Source organism: Quercus suber, unplaced genomic scaffold, assembly GCF_002906115.3.
Source record: "Quercus suber isolate HL8 unplaced genomic scaffold, Cork oak 2.0 scaffold_614, whole genome shotgun sequence".
NCBI classification, from domain to species: domain Eukaryota; kingdom Viridiplantae; phylum Streptophyta; class Magnoliopsida; order Fagales; family Fagaceae; genus Quercus; species Quercus suber.
In genome coordinates, this window is record NW_027070057.1 from 147,073 (window position 1) to 170,074 (window position 23,002).

General features: G+C 34.9%; 2 protein-coding genes across 2 annotated transcripts; one reads left to right on the plus strand and one right to left on the minus strand.

Annotated features, from left to right (window-relative positions):
* Positions 1 to 1,330: 1,330 nt before the first annotated feature.
* Positions 1,331 to 7,313, plus strand: LOC112012930 (uncharacterized). Its single transcript, XM_024045299.2, is given in 9 exon segments — positions 1,331 to 1,693; positions 2,398 to 2,538; positions 2,541 to 2,827; positions 2,927 to 2,999; positions 3,092 to 3,172; positions 3,330 to 3,393; positions 3,891 to 3,978; positions 4,085 to 4,169; positions 7,081 to 7,313. Coding segments are annotated over 9 exon segments (954 nt in total). The 5' UTR covers positions 1,331 to 1,597; the 3' UTR covers positions 7,120 to 7,313.
* Positions 7,314 to 8,810: 1,497 nt separating this feature from the next.
* Positions 8,811 to 21,514, minus strand: LOC112012915 (pre-mRNA-processing factor 19). Its single transcript, XM_024045286.2, has 18 exons — positions 21,368 to 21,514; positions 21,147 to 21,232; positions 19,891 to 19,962; positions 19,664 to 19,726; positions 17,754 to 17,840; positions 16,265 to 16,406; positions 16,048 to 16,169; positions 15,748 to 15,864; positions 15,030 to 15,125; positions 14,891 to 14,950; positions 13,058 to 13,132; positions 12,270 to 12,374; positions 11,669 to 11,785; positions 11,511 to 11,588; positions 10,718 to 10,814; positions 10,279 to 10,330; positions 9,437 to 9,507; positions 8,811 to 9,348 (listed from the first exon to the last, which is right to left on the minus strand). The coding sequence occupies exons 1-18, from the start codon at positions 21,378 to 21,380 to the stop codon at positions 9,233 to 9,235; spliced, it is 1,569 nt and encodes a 522-aa protein (XP_023901054.1). The 5' UTR covers positions 21,381 to 21,514; the 3' UTR covers positions 8,811 to 9,232.
* Positions 21,515 to 23,002: the final 1,488 nt, after the last annotated feature.

Below are 23,002 nucleotides of genomic sequence, written 5' to 3' on the forward strand. Positions count from 1 at the left end.
AATTTTCACTAGGATAAAGAAGCCACAATATTTTTTTAGAAAAATATCAAGTACACATCATAAAACTAATGAATTCATTATTAAAAAAAAAAAAAAAAAAAAAGCTTATAAGGAGGTAAAGACCAATGAAAAGACAAGTTTGTTTTTACCCATTAAACTAATTTTACAAACATGTTCATTATATGACCATTTCTTTCTCTCTCTTTTTTGTTTAAAAGGCTTCAACTTGAATTAAATAAGAGAATTAAGGCATAGCCTCTCAAAATACATGCCAATAGAGTCATAATAATACAAAAGGATAGACATGTCCATTGAGGGATCATCATAAATTCTAAAGGCTTGATCTTGTGCAACTCCCCTCTTAGCCAAAAAGTCTACACACTAGTTTGCCTCCTTAAAGCAGTGTCTGATCTTGACTCTAGGCATCTACTCCATGAGGTACCTGCAATCCGAGATAAGCACTGAGTGAGCAGTGTTAATACTAGCATTCCTTGCCACCCAATCAACCACAACTTTGGCATCAAGCTCAATCTCCACCGCTAGCATCCCCATTGAACATTAGATCTTCAGGCCATCTCTTAGAGCCCATAACTTTGCATCCACACTCAAAGATATACCTATAGCTCAAGAGAAGCCTTTGTCCCAGCCACCATCAAGTTTTCGGATTAGTCCTCCTCCCCCAAGCTTCCCAGGGTTTCCAATAAAAGATCCATCAGTATTCAACTAACAAGCTCTCATCACAGAGGGTGCTGTTTAAGTTGGTCCATAAATTTTTTGCAAACTCATGACATGCATTATTGATTCACTACTAAGTCCACAACACTCACATACACCATTCTCAGCAATGCCCCTTGGGACCAATAGCTCTTTGACTGAAGGCTTTGAAGATAACACTTCCATATGAAGCACTAGATTTTTGGCAATGTATCCACCCTCCATATCCACTTCCCTCCAAAATTGAAACATATTAGTTATGTTGTCACATTTGAAATTCAAGTATCTTTGTATTGGAATTCGAGTCAAGTCTCAAGTTCTAAAGATGGCCCATAATTAATATATTATAATTTTGATAAATGCCCAAATTTTAAGAAAATTACAATATAATTATTATGAAAAATATAAGACGATGTTGAAAAAGCCAATTCCTTTTTTCTTAAAATTTTTTAAAAATTATTCTCTAAAATAAATAAATAATATGTTTGCAAAATTAGCCTAACCCATAAAAGGAAAAGCAAAATCATAAGTCATAGGATGCGGATCTGAACCAAAATTCGATCCTAAACGCATATAAATGTAGTTTGTGAATTGACCACTTCACCTAACCTTCAATTCCTTATATTCCTCCGTTGATCGCTTGCGGCCATTATTTCTCTCTCTCACACCACCGACTCTATTTTTTTTTCACTTTCTCGTAATTATTTCCTTTTCACAAAACAAAAGCAAAACACAAAAAGCTGATTTCCATTTACGTTAAAAGAACAAAAACACGAACACAAATGTGAGAGAGAAAGAGGGAGAAAAAAAAAAAAAAAAAAAAAAAAGCGTAATAGCAATAGAGAGGTTAGGTTCGCCATTATCATCATAAAAAATCAGGAGGATGCACACGTTGAAAGACAAAGTGAGTGAGAGCCTGTCTCGTTTCTTTGCTGATTCCCCCAACTCATCGTCCTCCTCCTCTTCTCCTTCACCTCAGGTATTTCTCTTTCTTTTTTTTTTTTTAAAGAAAATTCTTTTGGTACATAAACAGTTGAGCTTGATTGTCATCATTGGTCTTGGAAAAGCTTAGATCTTGTTGTTTTGGACAATTCTAACATTCCTTTTGTTGAATTTCAATGTGGGTAAATTTGCAATTGCGTGTTTGGGATCTTATGTGGGTAAAAGAAAATTTTGAATCTTTTTTATCAGCTATTGTTAAAAGATATAACCTTTTGTTTTTGTTATTCACATACCCCTAAAAAAAAAAAACCCAGATGGTAATTTTTGTTATTGAATTTATTCCTATACACTAGGAAGAGATGAAGGTTATATGATCTTCATGTTATATGATTGTGGTTTTTAAGGTGGTGGGGTAGTTAGCCTTGTAATTTGCATTCCAACACTGTTGATTTTTTTTGTTAAGAGTTTTAATAGATGTTCTTATAGGCTTTGGATCGGTAGCTGATAACCAAAACCAAAATTTGCATTCAACTAAGCCCTTTAGAGCTATGTGGACTAGTCAAGTTGATTTTGATTTTTCTTTTTCATTTGTTTGGAAACTATACATGAAGATGGCATCTTCTACCCTTTTTATTGTTTTTGAATATTCCAAGCAAAAGGGGCTGCATTTTTCTCTTTTTCTATTTGAATTGTGAATGTGAGTTTTACTTTCATGGTGACGTAAAGTTTTTAAATGTGTAGGCCAGGTCGTATTCTAAAGGGGCAAAGCCTGTTTCTTCGTATTTTCCTACATTATCCCTTCTGTCAGCTTCAATGGATCGAGATCGAACAATCATCAGCATGATCTCAAACCAAGTCATTCAGACACTGATGGATATAGAAATTTGAACTTAGAAGCTGAAGATAATTTCTTAAATGACTACGTAGAATGTAGTCCAGTATTTGGGAAGAAGGCAACTGTAAGTAATCTAGAAGATAATGAAGACCCGGCTTCTGGAAGGAGCACTAGTGGGTCTGAAATGTTCGAAGATGCAACCGACCAACACAGTCCACGGAAGCATTTACCCTATCTCATGGATGAGTCTGTTTTTATTTCTGCGGACTTGTATGAATTTTTGCTGTCATCCCTTCCTAATATTGTAAAAGGGTGCCAATGGGTCTTGTTGTACAGGTAAGCTTTGCTGAAAAGCTTATATACTCTATGCTAAAAGCAGTTGTTTCTCTCGTATTTGGGTCTTGATTTAATATTGGTTCTTGAAATGAAGGGCAGTACGTTGAAACATGGTATATCACTGCGTACACTTATTCGCAAGAGTGCTGAACTTTCTGGCCCTTGTTTGCTGGTATGTTGATGTCTATGGTCCAATAATATCTCTTAAGTGGTGATAACAGGAGTTAATGTGAGTTAATGTAAATCTTGTTATTTATCTTCTAGATTGTTGGTGATCGGCAAGGTGCTGTGTTTGGTGGGCTGCTAGAATGTCCCTTAAAGCCTACAGCAAAGAGGAAATATCAAGTAAGCTAACACGCTTTCAAGTTTATTGATATTTAATCTTATTTATTTGTCTTCTTGATGAAGCGACTATCTCTTTTGCTATTTCATGTCTGTTTCTATATTTTTCCCTTTGAATATTTGGAGTATGATTTAGTATTTCTTTCTTTCTTGGTGATAGGGGACAAACCAGTCATTCGTATTTACGACCATATATGGTGCACCGAGACTATTTAGACCAACTGGTAAGGACCTTGAGTGAATCATATGTGTAATGCTTTCTCTTTTTAAGATGTAGCAATCAAGTCCAAAGGTTGTTATGTTTTCTACCTCAAAAAAAAAAAAAAAAAAAAAAAAAAAGATGAGTACATAGTGCAATTGGCATTTAAGTAGGTTTTAGTGCTAACTGTTTGATTGTTTGGTACCTTAATGTTTGATAATCAAAATGTGGATACCCAATTTACTCATATCCCAACTGGGGCCTTTATTTGAATTTGGCATTGTTGTCAATCTTCAACTGCTACAATAAGAGGGTTGTTCCTTTAGCAGGTGCCCATATCAAAATTCATTGCTCTTGTGAAGTCATTGGGAATCATCAGAATTGGATAAGAATAATTAAAGTCTTAATATGAAATCTATTACATCTTCAAGCTAAACAAAATTAAAATTTAAAATGCATGAGAAACCTTCAATGGGCGTTTATTATGCATAATCTTATATGGTGTTAAATTTCTATATGTAGGAAGCAATCGGTATTACTACTTGTGTTTGAATGACATACTAGCACTTGGTGGTGGTGGTAACTTTGCTTTGTGCTTGGATGGAGATCTGTAAGATTCTTATTTTGATGATCTGTTTGAATCTCACATGACATGAATAATAGATGTAGAAATATTTTAGGATTTTTTCTCATGGTCGTGAACTCTTTTTGAAAAGGTTAAATGGAACCAGTGGACCTTGCGAAACATTTGGGAATTTATGCTTGGCTCATAACCAAGATTTTGAGTTAAGAAATGTTGAGGTAATGCAGCTTTTTGACCACTTCATCTTGTCCACTGGTAACATTTAGTGGCTGGATCACATTGTTGCTTTTGCTTCCATGTTCGTGTGTAACTCCTTTTTCTGGCTTGTCTTTTATTCAACATATTTTTTAGTAATCATCTGTTGATAGTGTTGTGATCTTTAAGTATTATTATTGTTCTTAAGAAAGAATGAAAGATTGGCTGATGCTGCCACCACTATCTTAACCCACTTCATGCTCACTAATATTTCTCTCTCACCAATTGTTGTCAGTACAAGAATTGCTCTAATACTTTTTCTTTATCATATCATACATTTTTCGAGTCCATTCCACTACCAGCCACTACATTATACGTGTTTGGACTCCATTCTAGCTGCTCGTAGTGGCTGGTGTGCATTAACTAGGAACCTGAATTTGGGATCCATGATTTCAGTAGCATTATGGTGATAGTGATAGTGAACCACAAATTATAAGTTTAAATAATGGTGATACCATAAATTATTTGTTAAAATAATGAGACTGTACTGAGAGAGATCAATTAAGGTTGTGTTTGTTTCGATGGAAAAATATTTTCCACATTTGCAGGTGTTTGGGGTGACTGAAATTGTTGATCAACCGGAACATAAAATAAAAGCACTTTTGGCCGAAAATGTTTTACACTTAAATTTGTGGTCCTTTCATTTTCTATCTCACCCAAAACTCACCAACCCAACCACCCCCCCCCCCCCCGGCACCCAACCACCACCCCCACTAACGTCCCCGGTCTCCAATTGCCAACCACTGCTGTTAGCTGCCAGCTGCCGCCACCACCAGTCACTGATCACGATTTTTTTTTTTTCCTATCTAGAATTGTCCTTTTTCATTATATATGTCCTTGGGAGATGAGAAAACGTGGGAAAGTAGTAGAAAATATGTTTTAACGTTTTCAAGAACACAACCAAACACCTAAAAATATTTTACATTAGGAAAATATTTTGTCTAACCAAACACAGCCTAAGATGAAACTCAGAGTACTAGTTCCTTAGTAAAAATTTGCCAAAATGCCATTTTTGGTCTACCCCAGCAAGATGGATTTACTTATCCAATGGTGTAGACAAAATGAAAAGCCCCCAAGTGACATCAACTTCCTTGAGCATCCAACCCACTTTTATTGCCATCTTTTCACAAGCCAAACCTTGGCCTACACCTTCAATCAGATTTAAAATCCCGGACTAGAGTGGCCAGTCCAATCAGGAACTGGCCCTAACCAAAAAAAAAAAAGGGAGGTTGGTTTAGGAAATCATGACCTGGTCTGGCTGTTAGAGCAGGTTGATTCATTTTATTTTATTTTATTTTTTCAAACTTTCTCACCCAAAATGATGTTGTTTCTCGTTTCCTCACAAAACATTGTTTGCTTTGCTAAAGTAAACCACGTCATTTCATCCCTCTTCAACGAATATACCCATCCCCCCCCCCTTCCCTCTCAAGCTGGCTCCCTCCCTCTCCGCTGTCAATTTTTCTTCATTTCTTATAGGTATTCAACATCTCTCTCTCTCTCTCTCTCTCTCTCTGTGTATATATGGGTTTTGCTAATTTTTACTCTATTTTTCCTTGATTTCAATATGGGTTTTGTAAAAAAAATTTGGATGATATTGGGCTGTGGTGATGATATTAGTTTACCTTTTTTCTTAATATAGATATGGCTGAATGAGTTTTGCTTTTTTATTTTTTATTTTATTTGTTTACTTTTAAATGATACTGGATGGTGGTTTGATGATGTGGGATTTGCTTTTGTGCTTAATTTAGATATGCCCGAATGTGTGTTATGATATTCATATGATTGGTGATGATGATGTTGATGACACTATTTGAAATTCTATATTTTTGCAAGAAAATAGTGTATAACTAGGAATTAATTTGGTTGTTTATGCAATTAGACTTTGTACTTGAAGGATTGATAAACTCAATATCTATTAATGCTTGTTTAAGCTTTATTATTTTCTATTTGCCTTATGCTTGTTTACACTTTATTACTTTCTATTAGCCTTATAAAAGTTGTGAAGATATATTTGAAAGATAACCAAATTTCTTTACACGTGTTTTTTAGTCAATATGTGTGTGTGTGTGTGTGTAAAAATTTAATCTATTTATTTATATTTTAATTAATTTTTAAATTCATTATAACATTATTACGGTTTGACCTTTGATTGAACTCTAATTCAACATCAAAATCTTTGGCCTCCTTATTTTCCAGTTTTTTAAATGGTTTGGTCTTTGAAACCTTCTTTGTAACAACTAGAATAGCTGCAACAACCTTACCCAGAGGAGGGAGTGATGGCTATTGTGACGACAATGGTAAACCCAGAAACCTTATCTTCCGAAATCTGGGAGGCACCACTAAAGCAGTTGGTGCTGGCCATAGACAGGCTGGCCCATGTGCAATCCCCATTGTGACCAGGCAATCTGTGGTTGAAAGACCATCTTTTTCAGATCCGAATTTTTACTCTTCTAGAGCTGGCCCATGTCTTGTTTTCCCCCCATTGATTAGGACTTACATGTCATGTCTTTAGCCATGGGATTAGAACTGGAACTTTCCAAGTATTTTGGAAATGGAGAGGATCCAAACCATACTAAACCAAAGCATGTGGAATTTCTTTAATGAAAGATATGGCGAAGCTATGTCCATGTTAGTCCTTTTGATTGTTTTCTTCCGTTTTATAAGGAGTCATGTTTGTAGCTGCATATTTCAAATTAATGGCCCGTTTGGATGGAGGGGAGAAGAAAGAAGAGTGGAGGGGAGTAGAGTAAAATTAGTTAAAAACTAAGCTAATTTTAGGTTAACTCTACTCTACTCTCCTTCCCTCCTCAATCCAAATGAACCATTAATCTTCATCATAGTTTGTTTCTAATATAAGCTTTGTTTGTTGTGCAGCTATGGGGTTTTAAGCATGCTTCGCATTACCTTACCTAGGACAAGGCCTCAGATGCTTTGCTCATTTATCATTCAAGATCTGTTGTAATCCTATTCTTTATTCATTTAATTTAAAGTTACCTTCATTTGTAATACCGAAGAGCTCTTATTATATATATATATATATATATATGTGGGAGATGATGTATTTATCCATAAGATGAATCAATAGATTTTGAGTTTTAGTTCGAAAATGCTTTTGTAGCCATGGTATTATGAGCAGCCACTCTTGCATTTCAGTGGCTAGCGAATGCCATACAACACTGCAGATTTTCTTTCTAGTGTGGCTGTGACCCAAGCTGCAAGAATACAATACTGCAGATAATTAATAATTCCCCCCAATTTCATCAGACTAATATTCAATCTGATCCTCTGAATCTCATGGGTTGGATCATGGATGTAATGTCTACAACTATAATATTACTGGGGTTTTCTGCGCGAAAGTACTTGACAACTGTAGGCATTGATCTCAACCACGGTGACATTGGTTGGAATTACTTGCCAGAGAAGCTCGCCTATTCACTGAGACTTATGAGAGAGAGAGAGCACCAAAATAAAATAGGAAAAAGGAGGAATGAATAAAAAACAATGGATTAAGAATAAATAAATAAAGAGCGAATGCTGATATAACTTAGGAGAATTGAGTGTTGATATAACTTCAAAACAATTTATTTTTATTACCTAAATTACTTTTTTATTTTTTCATAAAAAGTTTCTTAAAATTGTTTACTAATATATACTCTAAGAGTGCACGTTAGTAAAACTCTATATAATATAATATTTACTACATTATTTAATAAGATTTTTATATGCGTGTCAGTTGGTTCGGTGTTCATTGGAATCTCAAAACATTTGGTAAAAAAAACCGTACCAGCCGACAAGCCTCTACCAACTGTCATCTTTTTCTTCAATTTCCGGCTCCATCCGTCTGTCAATCCGAATCGGTTTTTGAACACCCCTACCCTGATCCTCTGTAGCCCTGGATCGGTTTTCAAACACCCCTACCTTGATCCTCTGTAGCCCCATCAATCTGAATCGGTTTTTGAACACCCCTAATCTGGGGGAGGAATGGATTAGCATTGCAAAGATGGCATAGAGCAATTTCAACCCTTCCTTAGCACGAGTGACTTCATATATCATTCTTGGCACGTCTTGGATGGCAAGGTGCTTTACAATTTCCTTATTATAGTGATGACAACAATTGGGTTTGGGTGCATTGACGTGGCTTCAACAATTGGTGGTGGTGGTAGAGTGATGGTGGGGCTGAGCCTACATTTGGGTCTAGATCTGGGTTGCTTGCTCATATGTGACAGATTGATAGTTTTGTTGGGAGTTGGGGGAGTGTAGGGAAAACAAAAACACGGTAGACCACAGGGAGGAAAGATATTGTGTTTATTAATAAGACCGGAGGAGCTGGAATTGTGTTTATTGACTTTTCAAATGAAGACCCTATTTTGGGAGTCGGGGAGTTCACAAGAGTTTCTTCTTGTCACTAACGAAGTTATATATACTACATACGTATAAACACCAAAGCCTGTGCTCAACTTTGAAATGCCCACCCACATTGTTAATAATGACTATTATAAACTGCACACTTGCAAGGGTCGGTCAGGAATCCGTTCTAAATTTGATTGACAGAGATTGAAGTGCAACAAATTACACACCAAAAAAAAAAAAAAAAAGTCCCATAATTTTAGGAAACAATTGTCATAATCTTATCACCCAACCACATTTGAACATACAAGGCTAAATTCTTGGCCAACAACTGAACTATTCGTAAAGAACAAAATCTCATTAAGAAAAATTTGGAAATAATAATAATACATTAGATTGGACATGTACTTATAAAGAGATGATAACATGGAGACTAAGAATTGCTCAGAGATGTAACTGTTTCCAGCTCAGTTGGCAGTGCACCTCGCGACATTGATGCAATATGCTCATAGGATATTCTCCGGTCTATGAATATGAATGTGAGAATAGCACCAACACCATATAATTAGGGAATTCTACCTTCCACTTCTTCAGCCAATAAAAATCAAAAGTAGCAGTAACAGGAACTGCAGGAAATACCAAGAAGTCCACTTCCCAGAAAGGGCAACTTGAAGGTGCCTTATGATTCTAACGGACCATCCTCACTAGGCAGGCCGAAAATGCGGAGGTTTCTATCCATTGATCCTACTGCTAAATATTTTGCATCTGGACCAAATTTTACACAACTTGCCTTACCTGAAATCAGAGCAGAATATGTAAAACATGAAGGACTAACAACTAAAAGCCAAAAATTATAAAAATATGTAGAAAAGGAAAAAAAAACCTGTGCCAGACAAATCAGGGAAAGTTTTGATACAATTCCATTCTGATTTAACATTCGCAACTTGGTAAACTCTGCAGAAGCATTAGCCCCAAATTAGTTTCCATAGCTGCAAAAATTACAAAAAAGTAGAGAGAAAAGAACATTTGGCTTTTATGCAGTTGGAATGAAAAAGTGGTGCAAACTCTGGTAACTGGTCAAGGCTAATATAGTAATATCCTTTTGGGAGAAGTAGATAGCCCAGCTTATAAAAAATAGTAATTATCTTTTTTTATTGGTCATTATGCACTCACAAGGTTGAACCCCCGCCCCACCTTCCACCTTGCTCTTACAAAGGAAGTGTCATTTAACTGAGAGCTCACTGACCAAGATGGTGAGAGTCTTAAACATGCATTAACACGCCATTTCAGATTTCCCACATTAACTTGCTAAATATTTGGCTAGTTTGGTGATTTTTGTGAAAGCCACAAATATTTATACTTCTGAGATCAAGATTGTATTGCGATAGATTGGACCAACAGTTCCACCATTTTCAACGTGGCATCGCTATAAATTCTCTTCCCACCATAAAAAGAAGAGGGTGTGTGGATGGGGGATGGGAGACAAAGGAGAGAAGAGTAAGACTAAGTCTAGAGCTCCTTGAATGCCACGATTTTCCTTGCAAATATTTTAAACAAAAATTATTTGCAGACGGATAGCATATATCAAAATTGCTAAGTTATTTAATATTAAATATAATCAACTAAAATATACGTGACCTCCAGATTTGTGAATTGGATCTGAATTTCATTCAGGATTAAAATCTTTAACCAAAACCCAATAGTTGAAGGTTTTTGAACACCCACCTTATATCTGAGCCAGAGAGCGCAAGGTAACATCCACTATTATCAAACTCCACTGCAAACAGAAAAAATGGCTTCCATTACTATACACATTTCTTCAAGACTTTGTATCATGTTACAATAATGTACATGAAGAATAAGGAGAGTTTGATCTTTAAAGTCCACTAATAAACATTACAAAGCTACAGCAGTAAATGGACAAGAAAAACTAATATTATCAATAACACCATCATAGAATTAATAAATAAAAAAAAAAAAAAAGGGAAAAGGGGGGAGGAGAATAAATAAAAGAGAAACAACAAAGAAAAGCCACAAGGAAAGCTTCCATATTGAATGGACTGGCTTTTACAAAGAGGGATAGCAATCTATGGTAAAATTTCTAATAGCTTGATCTCTACAAAGAGCAATGCATTTTGGGGAGATAGTTATTAGTATTACATACCAGAATTTGTTGGGGTTTCGGAATCATATGGAGAGAAAGTTCGGAAGTTCCTCAATTTGCGAAGATCCCACAGCTTAACACCATCATGAGCTGCAGTCTGTCCATTTCAGACATGAAAATCAAAACATGGAATGTCTGACCTATCTACTGTGCATATTACAATGTTGGTAAAAGTGTCAAGCACAGAGGACTCTGAGAGCCTAGGCACAAAGAGCAAAGCGCAAGCACACTCTTGAACAATAATAATAATAATAATTTCCAGTCACCTGAATGGAAAGTACAATTGCATTAAAGTTTACAAGTAATTTCACGTAAGTAACATGAATTTCTTTAAAATTTTATACAGTAAAATTTGAAAAATTTATTAATAGACAATATGATAATAATGTAGTGATAGATGGTTAAAAAATAACATTTTGTTTAATTCTTTTGTGCTTTATAAAAATACGTAACTGTGATAGCTATGACCAGATGAATTATATGGTCCAATCAAAGTATATACAAAAGGCGAAGATCAAAAAGCACAGGAATAGTAAATTATCCTTGTTTATGTCTTTTAATATGTAAACAAATTTTTTTTTATGTAATTAAGTACCTTAACAATAGTGTTTGTATGTTAAATGTCCATGTCATGTCTTTCAAGATCAAGCAGTTAATTTTAATGATTCATATATTTATAGCCAAAAAAAGAAAAAGAAAAAGAAAAGTGCGCCTAGACGTGCTTTCATTAAATAAGTTTCACTTCAGCCAATCAAAGCGCAACACTGGCATTTTTAAGTAGCAGAATACTTACTGCAAGGAAGTATCCATTTTCAGAGAATGATATGGAAGTTACTGCCCCAACATGTCCATCAAATCTGGCAACATTTGCCTGTAAACCAATCAGAGAATGTTTTATCAGAGAAACACACTGAAAAACAGAGGTAAGGTAAAGAAAAGAGCTAGCTATACCTGACTTTTCACATCCCAAATTTTAACAATAGCTTCTGAAGTGCCTGTCCCAAGGATTAAACCATCAGGATGAAATGCTGCAGAAGTATATCCACTAGAATCTGTTGAGTCCACAACCTGCAGAACTGAAGATTGTCAAATTGACCCACCAGAAAGTATGGAGGGAAAAAGATACATACTAATGACTCTGAGATACTTTAAGGTTGATGAAAGCATTTAAAGCTCACTATTTCTTCTGCAACCTCTAACATGTTATTGAAAGCTCAAATGACATTTACTTGCATGTTTGTCTGAGTGTGCATGTGTTCAATCTATTAATTAAGTCAATGCAGTGGGCTGTTAACTTTCAGATACATATCATGCATGCTATTCACAGATCTAGATGTACTATATGACAGTGGGTTGGCAACCTCTACATGTTATGGAAAGCTCAAATGACATTTATATGTGTGTTGAATTTATTGATTAAGTCAGTGCAATGGGCTGTCAACCTTTAGATACATGCATGCTATTCATAGTTCTAGATGTACTATATAACAGTGGGTTTGTGTGTCAGTTCAAGTCTGAGTGCGCACACATGCAGGAGAGGGAGAGAAGAGACCTGTGTTAGACATAGTCCAGAAGAAAGCTCATAAAAGCACCATGTGCTATCAAGAGAAGCAGTCACGAAGTAGTTATTTGTGGCATGTACAGTAATAGCTTGCACCTGAAAAGGGGAGAAAAAGGCAAAACTTCATCAACAAGAAATAACTCCGAGATTCCAAGAGTGCCAAAATGAAAACTGAACCATGGCATGCCATTTTTCTACAGTTAAGAACACCACTTGATGAGGGCAGTGTTGAAAGTGGTAAGAGGAATTCATTGCATATAATGCAACAATTGTATTCATGAATGTCAGAAAATATTTCAAAGATCCCAGATTAATTGTGATGTCAAGATATTATTTTGATCAACATGTATTAATTAATGGAAATATTGTGCAGCATTTAAAAAGGGAGGGAAAAAAAGAAGGAAGAAGATAGAGGAGAAAATGCCTCCTGTTGCAGGTTGTACATGAAAAAGAACATGATTAATGAAGTGTGATATAGCATAGTGAGAGACAAGTTCCCTGACACTAAAGGACTCAGCTGTAAACACTTCTAACTGATGTAACACTTTACTAATGACCACATACACAGGTCTCATGCTCCAGCAGCACCTTACTAGGTACGTCAAAACTATAAGAAAAGAGGAAATAGGGGGGAGGGGGAGGACAAGAAAGAATTGAATAAGAAAATTCAACTACTATTTCCCAAGTACAAACTAAAAGCATGAAGAATAAGACAAATTTTACACCCAAAGTCAAAATCAGTTAAGGGACATGATCAATAGAATTGAAAGCATTTTTACCTCAGCAGTATGATCCTTCAAGATCTGCCTACAGTTATAGTTCCCATTATCAGACTCTTGCCACACACGTACAGTCTTCAGCCAATGAAAAAAAAGAAAACATTTCAGGGATAAAGACAGAAACAGCAGAAACAAAAGCACATATGAGCTGTAAACATCAATTGTTTAACACACTCATGCCATGGATTTACATTAAGATTTAAGATAGATAGCAGAAAACAACATAGTTTTCAAATAAGGAAATTCTATATGAGTTTTAGGGATTGAAAATTTTTATTTAGTATAATCATCAAGGACACAAAAACTTGTTAATATCAGCATAATCATCTCCTTTAGACTTTGGCAATCAGAATGTCTGTAAATTGTGAGCATGAAAGCTACAAAGAAAGCGTTTAGTTTTTAAAAAGAGAGGGAGGAGGGTGCTTAACAGGGCCCCAAATTTTCAAATATTTACACTATACAGAGTCATCACAAATTACAAAATGCAATCAAGCAAAAAAACTACAAATACTGGCACAAAATCACCAATTGAAAAAGATCTAGATGTTTTCTTTTTTACATAATCTACTCAAGGTCACTTGAAAAGGCATTCAAACTCAAAAGAAAACAGCCAAAACAAGGATAAAAAAAACGTTCACTTGCATCTTTTCATATCAGTAAGTTATGATTTCATCTTAATAGTCTCAAGGTCCATATTTGCAATTCAGGCTCCTTGCGTACATGGAATGTCTAAGAGAATTCAACTATCACAATGTGTCTTGCACTTCACAGTATGTTATAATCCTTCCCAATGTCACATGCAATCCTTTCCCAAATAGCCCACTACCTTGTAAGCCAACCAAAGGAGCTAGCCTAGGATGTAAAATTGGCCATCTTGGTTACAAGTTATGGTTCTCACAGGCAGTTTGGCTGGTAGCAGTAACCCATCAGCATAAACAATAGTAGCGATATAATTAGATTGTTTTCAACATAACTGTTTTGTACTGTGTAGTTGAATGAAATGATCATAACTAACTCTTATCTTAAGTCAACCAAAATTTAACCTAATTGACAACATTCCAATATAACAGACACCACTACACCAGATCTTAGTAAATAACTAACATTTTATAAACAGTATAATCCTCTGGGTTATGAAAAAGGGGCATGAAAATTTAATAATTGCAATCTCAAAGTGTTTAGGCCTTTCAGAACCCCTTATTTTTCTTATAACAAGTGGTGGAGTGGGAATTCAAACCTAAGTTCTTCCCATAGAACGATCTGGGTAGTGCCATTGAGTCGAGCCACAAGTTTCTTGACTTAAAAATCCTATTTTACAACACTTTGTGCGGCTTATGCATCCAAGTGGAGAAACCTTCTTTTCCTGCGAGAGGAAGGATTTGGGGGCTACTTTGAAGGACTCATAACACATTGATAGGGAACTTTTATATGTCAATGTTTAGTAGGATAGATGAAACGTAGCAGGGATGAAGACATTTCAGAGGGAAGGAGAGAAGTAAGGGCCATCCATCTCTCCCTAAAGTTGTGGTAGAAGGGAGGGATAACAGGAAGAAGAGAATGAAGGGAAGGTTTTATAATTTCTGCCCCAATTTTAATGGTTTAAAGTGAGGACAGGACTTCATTTCACAGTAGGCGGATCTAGGAGGATTTTGCAGCCTCAATTTAGCTTGTTAAAACCAAACTTTCTGTTCAAAAGACCTGTACCTTAATTGGAAAAATTACCTTTAACAAACATACATATCCAAGAAAATACAAAACTTAAAAAATAAATGCACGTCAATATTCATGGATTCATAATTGTGAAACTTGATTCCCACAAAGCTGATTGTTTACCTTGTCTGCAGAGCCAGTCAAGAATAAATCGCCCCGTGCAACAAATTTTAGACTCGTAACCTAACAAGCACAGAAAGTCTAATAAGTTCATAGATTTTCAGGACAACTAAAGAATTTAAAGAAGACAGAAAAATCAAACCTTTTTTGAATGACCACTGAGTGTAGACAAGATCTGTCCAGATGGTCGATCGAAAAGTACAGCATTTGTGTCAAGCCCTCCAGTTGCAATTATATCCTAGAAAATAGGGGGAAGTGCTTTTATTAGAGTGCCAGTATCATATTTAAGCCAATTGGCAGCATCTTCTTGAACACAAATCATTGTTAGAGCATCAGAGGAGTGCTGAATAACAAAATAGCATGGAACTTAAAAACAAGAAGACACTAGTGAGGCGAATTGTATAGACTAGGGCTTTTTGGTTTTATGTGTTTGCTTGCAAATTTCATCATAGTTCATCAGAGATTCATGCAAGAATGAACGACCAACCAAACAAACAAAAAAAAATGAGGAATTTGATCTTGTGAGCCCAATTACATATCACCATGTCATCTAAAGCCCTTTTTTCTTTTTTTGATAAGTAAGAATGATATATACGAAAGGCTACTCTATGCATGAAGAACATAGAGCAAACCCAGAAAATACAAGAAGAAGAAAACAGAGAAAAAACAAAAAAGAAAACCAATCAACATATTAATTACAAAGAGAAAGAGAGCTAAGGAAAGAATGGAGAGAATCACTAGTCGTGAGTCCCCATGCCCGAGACCAATTAAAAATGAGTCCCCTATTGTATTGAACAATACATGTAACAAGATTTTATAATATATGCATACACAAATTAAGATTTTAGTTAATGCCATACCTTGTCATAATGGATATCAAGAGATACAACACCAGGTTTGCTTGTTTTGTGAAGTGGATGGCTAGAAATCTGAGTATACCTCTCCAAAGCATCAACGGTAGCCACTGTTGGAGGTATCTGATATACAAATCATAGGAAAAGAGAGAAGGGAAGGAGGGGATAGAAGAAGATTAGAGCGATTAGAAATTGATTAAAAAAAAAAAGCATAAAGTCAAGTAAGAGAATAAATATCCTTTTAACTAATCAATTAGTACTGAAAACAGAATAATTTCAGTGATACTGCATCATAACAACCAATACCTGTCGCTTTTTGCGCTGTTGTGATAGAGCTGCATTACAGTCAGTCAGCTCACCGATAATACTTGCAGATATCCCAGGACGTATTCTCTTTCCACCAGGGCCAAACTCCTCATCCTCAGCAGCTACAATGACATTAACAGAATTCCAATGAGCTATAGGTAAATTAATATTTAAAACAAAATATGAAAATCAACCAAAAAACACAAAAACAAACTACCTCTCTTTCCGTTGCTAAGTGCAGGAACATTTGCCGCCATTGATGCTGACATGGGTATTTGCCTGTCAGCCTGAGCAAGTAGTGACCTTGCTTCATCTCTTTCTTTCTTAAGTCTTGCAATCACACGGCAAGCGGCATCATGCTGCCCATATACCAACCAAATTTTAGATACAATGGAAGTGATAGATACACGGTCTAATCAATTATTGAGATGCAAGAACATTTTTTTCAATGCAACAAGAGGGGAAGAGAAAATTATATGCAACATAAAGAACCAAGCATGAGAGACTGCAAAACATTTTTTTCAAAAGTATTGCAGCTTAACTCGCATTATAAAATCTTCCTTAACAGTAGTCTCTACAAAAACCTTAAAAAGTTTGGGATACTGTGTATTACCAGATTCTGAAATACTGTTAACAAAAAAACATTTTGATAGGTACTATTAACAACAAATTTTTTTTGGATAATTTAATAGTAGGGGGAGGGGGGATTTAAACCTTGAACGTCTCTATTGGAAACAGTAGAAGGTGCTAGTTGAGCCACAAATTTAAGAGAGATAGAGAGACTTCAGTGACATCCTTCTTAGTTAATCAATACAGAGTAGTAATCCCTCCCAAAGAGAACTTCCTCTTTCAGAATATGTGTGTGTGTGTATAAAGTACAAACTTTTATAACGTCAAAAATCACAACTTTGGAAAGTATTTGGGTAATTTGGGCCCAAAAAAGGTTCGATTGCGAAATATGTCAAGGTTAAATGGTACTCATGCTAAACTCTCGTAATAAACTAACATCAGAAAGGATTAAATTATTCAAATCTAAAAGAACCATGATTTGGAAGTGGGCAGGGAAACAATTAAGAATGAAAGAAAATCATTGTCAAAACATACATTGTGAGAAGAGACCATAATTCCAAATACAAACTTTAAATGCATAACACTGAAGTAGTCCCGCCTCCCAAAGAAACCTTCCTCTTAGATGCCAATTATCAATAACAGTGAAGTAGATTTAAGAGGTTGCTTGAGAGCAATAAAGGCTCAATTCCAACCCACTTTGGATGCTAATGACTTAGACTGGAATATTAAAACCAACTCCACTAGCATTACTTGATATCCCCTCAAATCTAAAAGATATAGGAAGCAAACAACGAGGATGGCTTCTGAAAATTCAGTTCCTTAGGAGCCTAAGAATAAGTTAAGGACTTTATTAGATGTACATTTACCAATTATAACTAAAAGTGTAATCAAAATAATTTGATGACAATTTCAGAATGTCAGCTGTGTCACACCATTGAAGAGTGTGGACCAACAGTGTTAAGGATTCACGCACATTGTGAAAAAAATGTAAAAAATATCAAGACAAGCAAATGAAAACCAGCAATAATAATATAAAATAAAAAAAAGAAGAAAGACAATCTGACATTAAAATATTTAAATGAATTTATAATATAAAGCAAGAACTAGACAGCATAATATAATTTAGTAGCTACTACCTGGTATAGAGCATGACTGAGCTCTTGCCTTGCTGTATGTAGTTGTTGTTCCAATGCAAAGTTGGCCAGCATCAGACTGTCCCATTCCTATAACCAAAGAGAGAAGGAAAGCATACCTTATGATCAGACAATAAAGAGAAAATCAATTAAAAAAAAATAATGGAATTATTTCTTAAATGATGGGATCTAAGTGCAAAACATAAAACACTATAATAATCAGTACACTGTTAGAATAAATTGATAAATGGCCAAAAATCAAAATAAATCCCAAATTTATACCATAAATTAGCAGCCAGACACATATTATATAACAAGTTGTTGGAGGACACATAATATGTTTTGACATACCTAAGAAAGAACATTATCAGGATCATCCAACCAAAAGGATTTCCTTATATTTGATGATGCAGGTGGTGCTTATGAAGATTTGCACAGCCGGCATGGGGTTCACTAATGAATTCTGTAATACCCTAGGAAGCATAGACACTTCATTTGGTCTGTTGTACCTGTGTCGCATCCGTGTCAAACACTTGACACGCCTGGGACACTTCTGCATGCGTGTCTTCTTTTAAAAAAAAAATGCAGGACATGACGGGGACATGAGAACAAGAGTCATCTAATACCCTTTCACAAGACAAAGGGAGCATTCATGCTCCAAATAGTAATATTGCATTTGAAAATTAAAAAATATCTATATTCTTGGTTTGTATTCTAATTTCTAAACATCATTTAATAGTCATGGATTTGCTTTATTATCCATTATTACTCTTAATTTGATATATATTTAACATTATATTAAAAAGAAATGCTTAATAATATTTTTTTTGGTTTGATAAGTAAAAAGAAATGCTCAATAATATATAGAAGATATATTCAATAATTATTTAATAGATATGTCCCACCTTACCATGTCCTATTTTTTCAAAAATTGCCGTGTACCATACTCATGCTTCTTAGGTAATACCCTTGGAAGAGCACTTTTAGTAAACAAATTTTAATACAGTTTTAGTCTACTTAAAGAATATGAAAACTGAAAACCACATTTAGGTGTATTATTAGTTTTTCAGTTATGAGTTTTGTGCTTTTTTTTTAATGGTAAGTCACAAATATTCAGTGAGTCTTGAACCTACAATCTCATCCTCTTACAAGGAGAGAAATGCCATTTGAGCATGTACTTGTGGCCTCATTGACCACCCCATTCTTCTGGAGGGTGGAAATACCATTTGACCGAAAGGCCACAGGAAAAAGCCCTCTCCTTTGTAACAAACCAAAACCACTTAGAACCTGAAATTCTCTTGATGGGAAGAAATTAAAAATCAAAGCCAAAACAACCATTGTTCTCACCCTACAAGCCAACATGCTAGGTAAGCAAACAACACACACTCTCAAACTTTCAAGCTGTTCTAATCCAGGTGAACACTGTGAGAATATCCAGCATATAACAGATTGACAATATCTTAAATTGTCACAGCATGTGAATACAGAACACCAAATATCAAATTATTTTTGTTCCTTGAAATGACTAGGTAATGACTAGTTTCCATCACATTCTGACCACCACCAAAGGTGCCAAATTTAGGCTTAAACAAATAACTTGGGGTTAGACAAGCGACAACATAAGATTAAGATGCCCATCAAGCATGAATTCAAGGACAGAAATCAACAATTATGATGATGACGACAACAAGACACGTACTAGTTGCATATATAATACCTTCTCACCGTAGATAGTTAGAGACACTACAAAGCAAATTTTATGGTCATGAATAATTGATGAAAATGAAGAACCACAATCTGATTAAATAGCAAAGTATAAAAAATGAGGAAAAAATACAAAAAGGTCCACAGCATATAAAACCATTTAAAGAAAATGAACTGGGAAAGTATGATTATAAACCGATGTCACATACATTCTGGAACATTCCGAGCATGCCAGGGATGCTAGCAGCCTGTAGAGGCCTGGGCTTCACTATCTGCACGGCAGGCCCAAGAATGCATCAGTGCATGATAAATATAATCAACATCAATGTACGGTCTCAACTACCTTAGCTGGTAAAATTTCTTAATCATTGTACAAGAGAATTGGGATTAAATCCAACCATAAAAAGCATAAATATACATATTTTACTATGCGTACCTTGCCTGTTTTGATTGGAACAATGTCATCCATAGTTAGTGGTTCCCCCGTAACTGGGCATTTTCCATAATCCTATCCATATAATAAACGAAAAAGCTATTTTTCATCACACATAGCACCAAAACTACTTTGAAAGACAATGAATTGATCAAAATTATAAAGAAACAATTGAGAAAACATAAACCAAGAGTTTTGCAGAAACAATTGAATTGCAAGAGGAAAAAATAACTAATACAATACTGATATATATACATATATATATATATAAAATAAAATAAAAAGTCATACATCCATTAGTTATGGAATTTTACTAAACAAGTAGAAATTTTGGAAGTGAAGGTATTAACGTTCTGAAGTGGCAGAATAAAGGAAATAAGAAAGAAGTGCCTCTTCATCTTACATTCCATGTTTTTACAAGTGCAAAACATGTTGCACTAGGCTTAATTATAAAACACTCCATTAGGTTGTTATTAAATAGAGAAAATAAAAGAGAAGGGAAAAAAAGGAGAGGAAAGATTTATTATATGTCTCTGTTTTATTCAGTTGATCAAGTGAATCAAAATAAATAAAGGGAATCACATTTTGGCACGCACTACGTCTCAAGCCTCATAATTTTGCAATGAAAATTCTGGTTTACACAGGGCAAATTATTAACATGCTCCTACAATAAATAGGCATATAAAATTCAAAACCCCAGATTCCCTTCCAAAACTACAACAACAACAAAGCCTTAGTCCCAAAATTTGAGTCGGCTATAGATCCTTATCAAAAATTAGTGACACGTCCTTTTTACTACTTCTACTAATGCTATCTTTTGACTTCCAGACTTAATGGGAACTTTTTTTTTTCAAAGCATTGAATGTTGTTTGTCTCGAGCTATTGATTTCACACTTGCAATAGAAATTAAAACAAGAGGGAGAAACAACTAAACTATAGCTATAAATTTGAGTGAAGTTAATTTGGTAAATGGGGTTTAAATACAATTAAAACCTAAGCTTTCAATGTCAATTACTTCTCAGAAGCTAAGTACAAGTCAACACTCTTTTTAAGTAGCTAAGAAAACCTAAAATTAGCCATAGAGCACAAAAAGAAAAACAAAAATGTTTATCTTTTTTTTAAAAAAAAATTGTAACTTTCTTTCTTTTCCGACACTTTCTGAGGAACCAAACAGGGATTAAAGAAAAAAGCAAACAGAAACCCTAGCATGAAAGAGAGAGAGAGAGAGAGAGAGAGAGAGAAATAAAAAATAAACATACGGAGATGTGTCTCTCGATTAAACGCTTCTCATAAAGCAGCCCGGATTTCGTGGAGACCACCGGCTCCTCCGGCACTTCGCCGGAAACTGTACGGTGAAAAGCAGAGAAAGACAAAAAGAGACAGATGTTAGAGAAGAATAACCAAAATGCCACTGAGTAGAAATACAACAAAGAGAGTAAAACACGAACAGTCAGAGAATAGAGAGAGGGAGAGCGCTTACTTGAGCAGTTCATTGTGGTTGTGGTGGGAGCTAGGTTTGGCCTCTGAGCTTTGTGTTTTTGGTTGCCCCGTATTTTCTGATGAGAGAGCAAACAAAAAGAGAGAAGAAGGAATGCGAAAGAGAGAAAAGAGGTTGTTTTTGTACAATCAAAGAGTTTTTTTTTTTCCAAAACAAAAACCCAAGTAGGTTTAAAACCGACACCGGGCTTGGGCTCCTAACAAAAAAGCTTAGAGATTAATGGGCTTTGGTCTTTTGACCCACTCGGCTTAAAACCCAATTTAACCCACTATAGTTGTCTATATATCTATATCTATATCTATACATTTATATTTGAGGCAAATTACAATTTATTCACGTATGTTTTGATCAAAATTTAAGTTGCCTATTTATGGTTTAAAATTTGATACTTTACCTACTTGAAATTAGTTCAATTAGAATTATGTAACCCACCTCTATTAAAAACATGGTTAAATGAGTAATTTTACTCCACTTTTATGTCTCTCTCTTCTAAAAATACAAAAAATATAATAATACAAGATCAAATAAGATCAAAAATACTCTAGCGGGACACTTGTATCATGGGATTTCAAATCACTAATAAGCAACTTAAATTTCGATCAAACCTTAAATGGGTAAAGTGTTAAATTTCAAACCACGGGTAAGCAACTTAAATTTCAGTTAAACCACAGGTGGGTAAGTTGTAATTTACCCCTATATCTATATATCTATATATAATATAAAAGCAAAACATCTGACTTTTTTGTTGACCGCTCTGTTAGAAAAATATTATGGAATGAATAAGAAATTGACTCCTAATGTGTCCACTTAAACATGATATTAAAGTGATGAGAATCTTTGAGTCCCACATAGGAAATGATAGAAAATATGAGTTTTTGGTTGGATATTGGGTTAGGCTTTAAGCATGTGTGGACTAGGCCCACGTATCTAATAAATAATAATTTTTTTTATTTGTTTGGGTCAGTAAGTCTATATACAGCAGTTATTTCTAAAACAGTGTGTCTGTTCAGTAATGTATATTTTCATAGTCCCTCGTTCATGAAAAACAATTTTTTGAGAAACTCTTCTAGAGAGAATTTATTATGCATTCATTTGAGTCGGAGAGAGAGAAAAAGACGTTGAGTAGTACGCAGAGCATGGACCTTGTGTGCTTCTTCTCCGTGTTATAGATCATTTTATCTTGAGAGGCAAATATTCATGAGTCTCAAAACACCACAAATTGTGTGAGGGGTGAAATCTGCTTTAAGGAGATTGTGTCAAACACAAGACTTAGTCTGAATCATTAATCCTTCACGCATTTGGTCTGTGAGTTGTTAAATATATGCAGATTTCTTCATATGTATATATATACACACACACATACTGTATTTATTTATTGCTTTTGCCTATCACATCTATTTGTGTTATTGCTTGTATTTAGATCTATATGTTATTCCTTTTAGTTAATCACAAAAGTAAATCGTTGAAATATATCCAACAATCTTAAGGCAGATTTTTTTATTTTCTTAATTTATTTTTGTGATTATTGTGTGAATAGGTGTGAATTACTGTGCTATATTTAATCTTTGAGTCCTAGGCAGTATTCGCGAATTGGTATTGACTATGCGAGATTGGTTG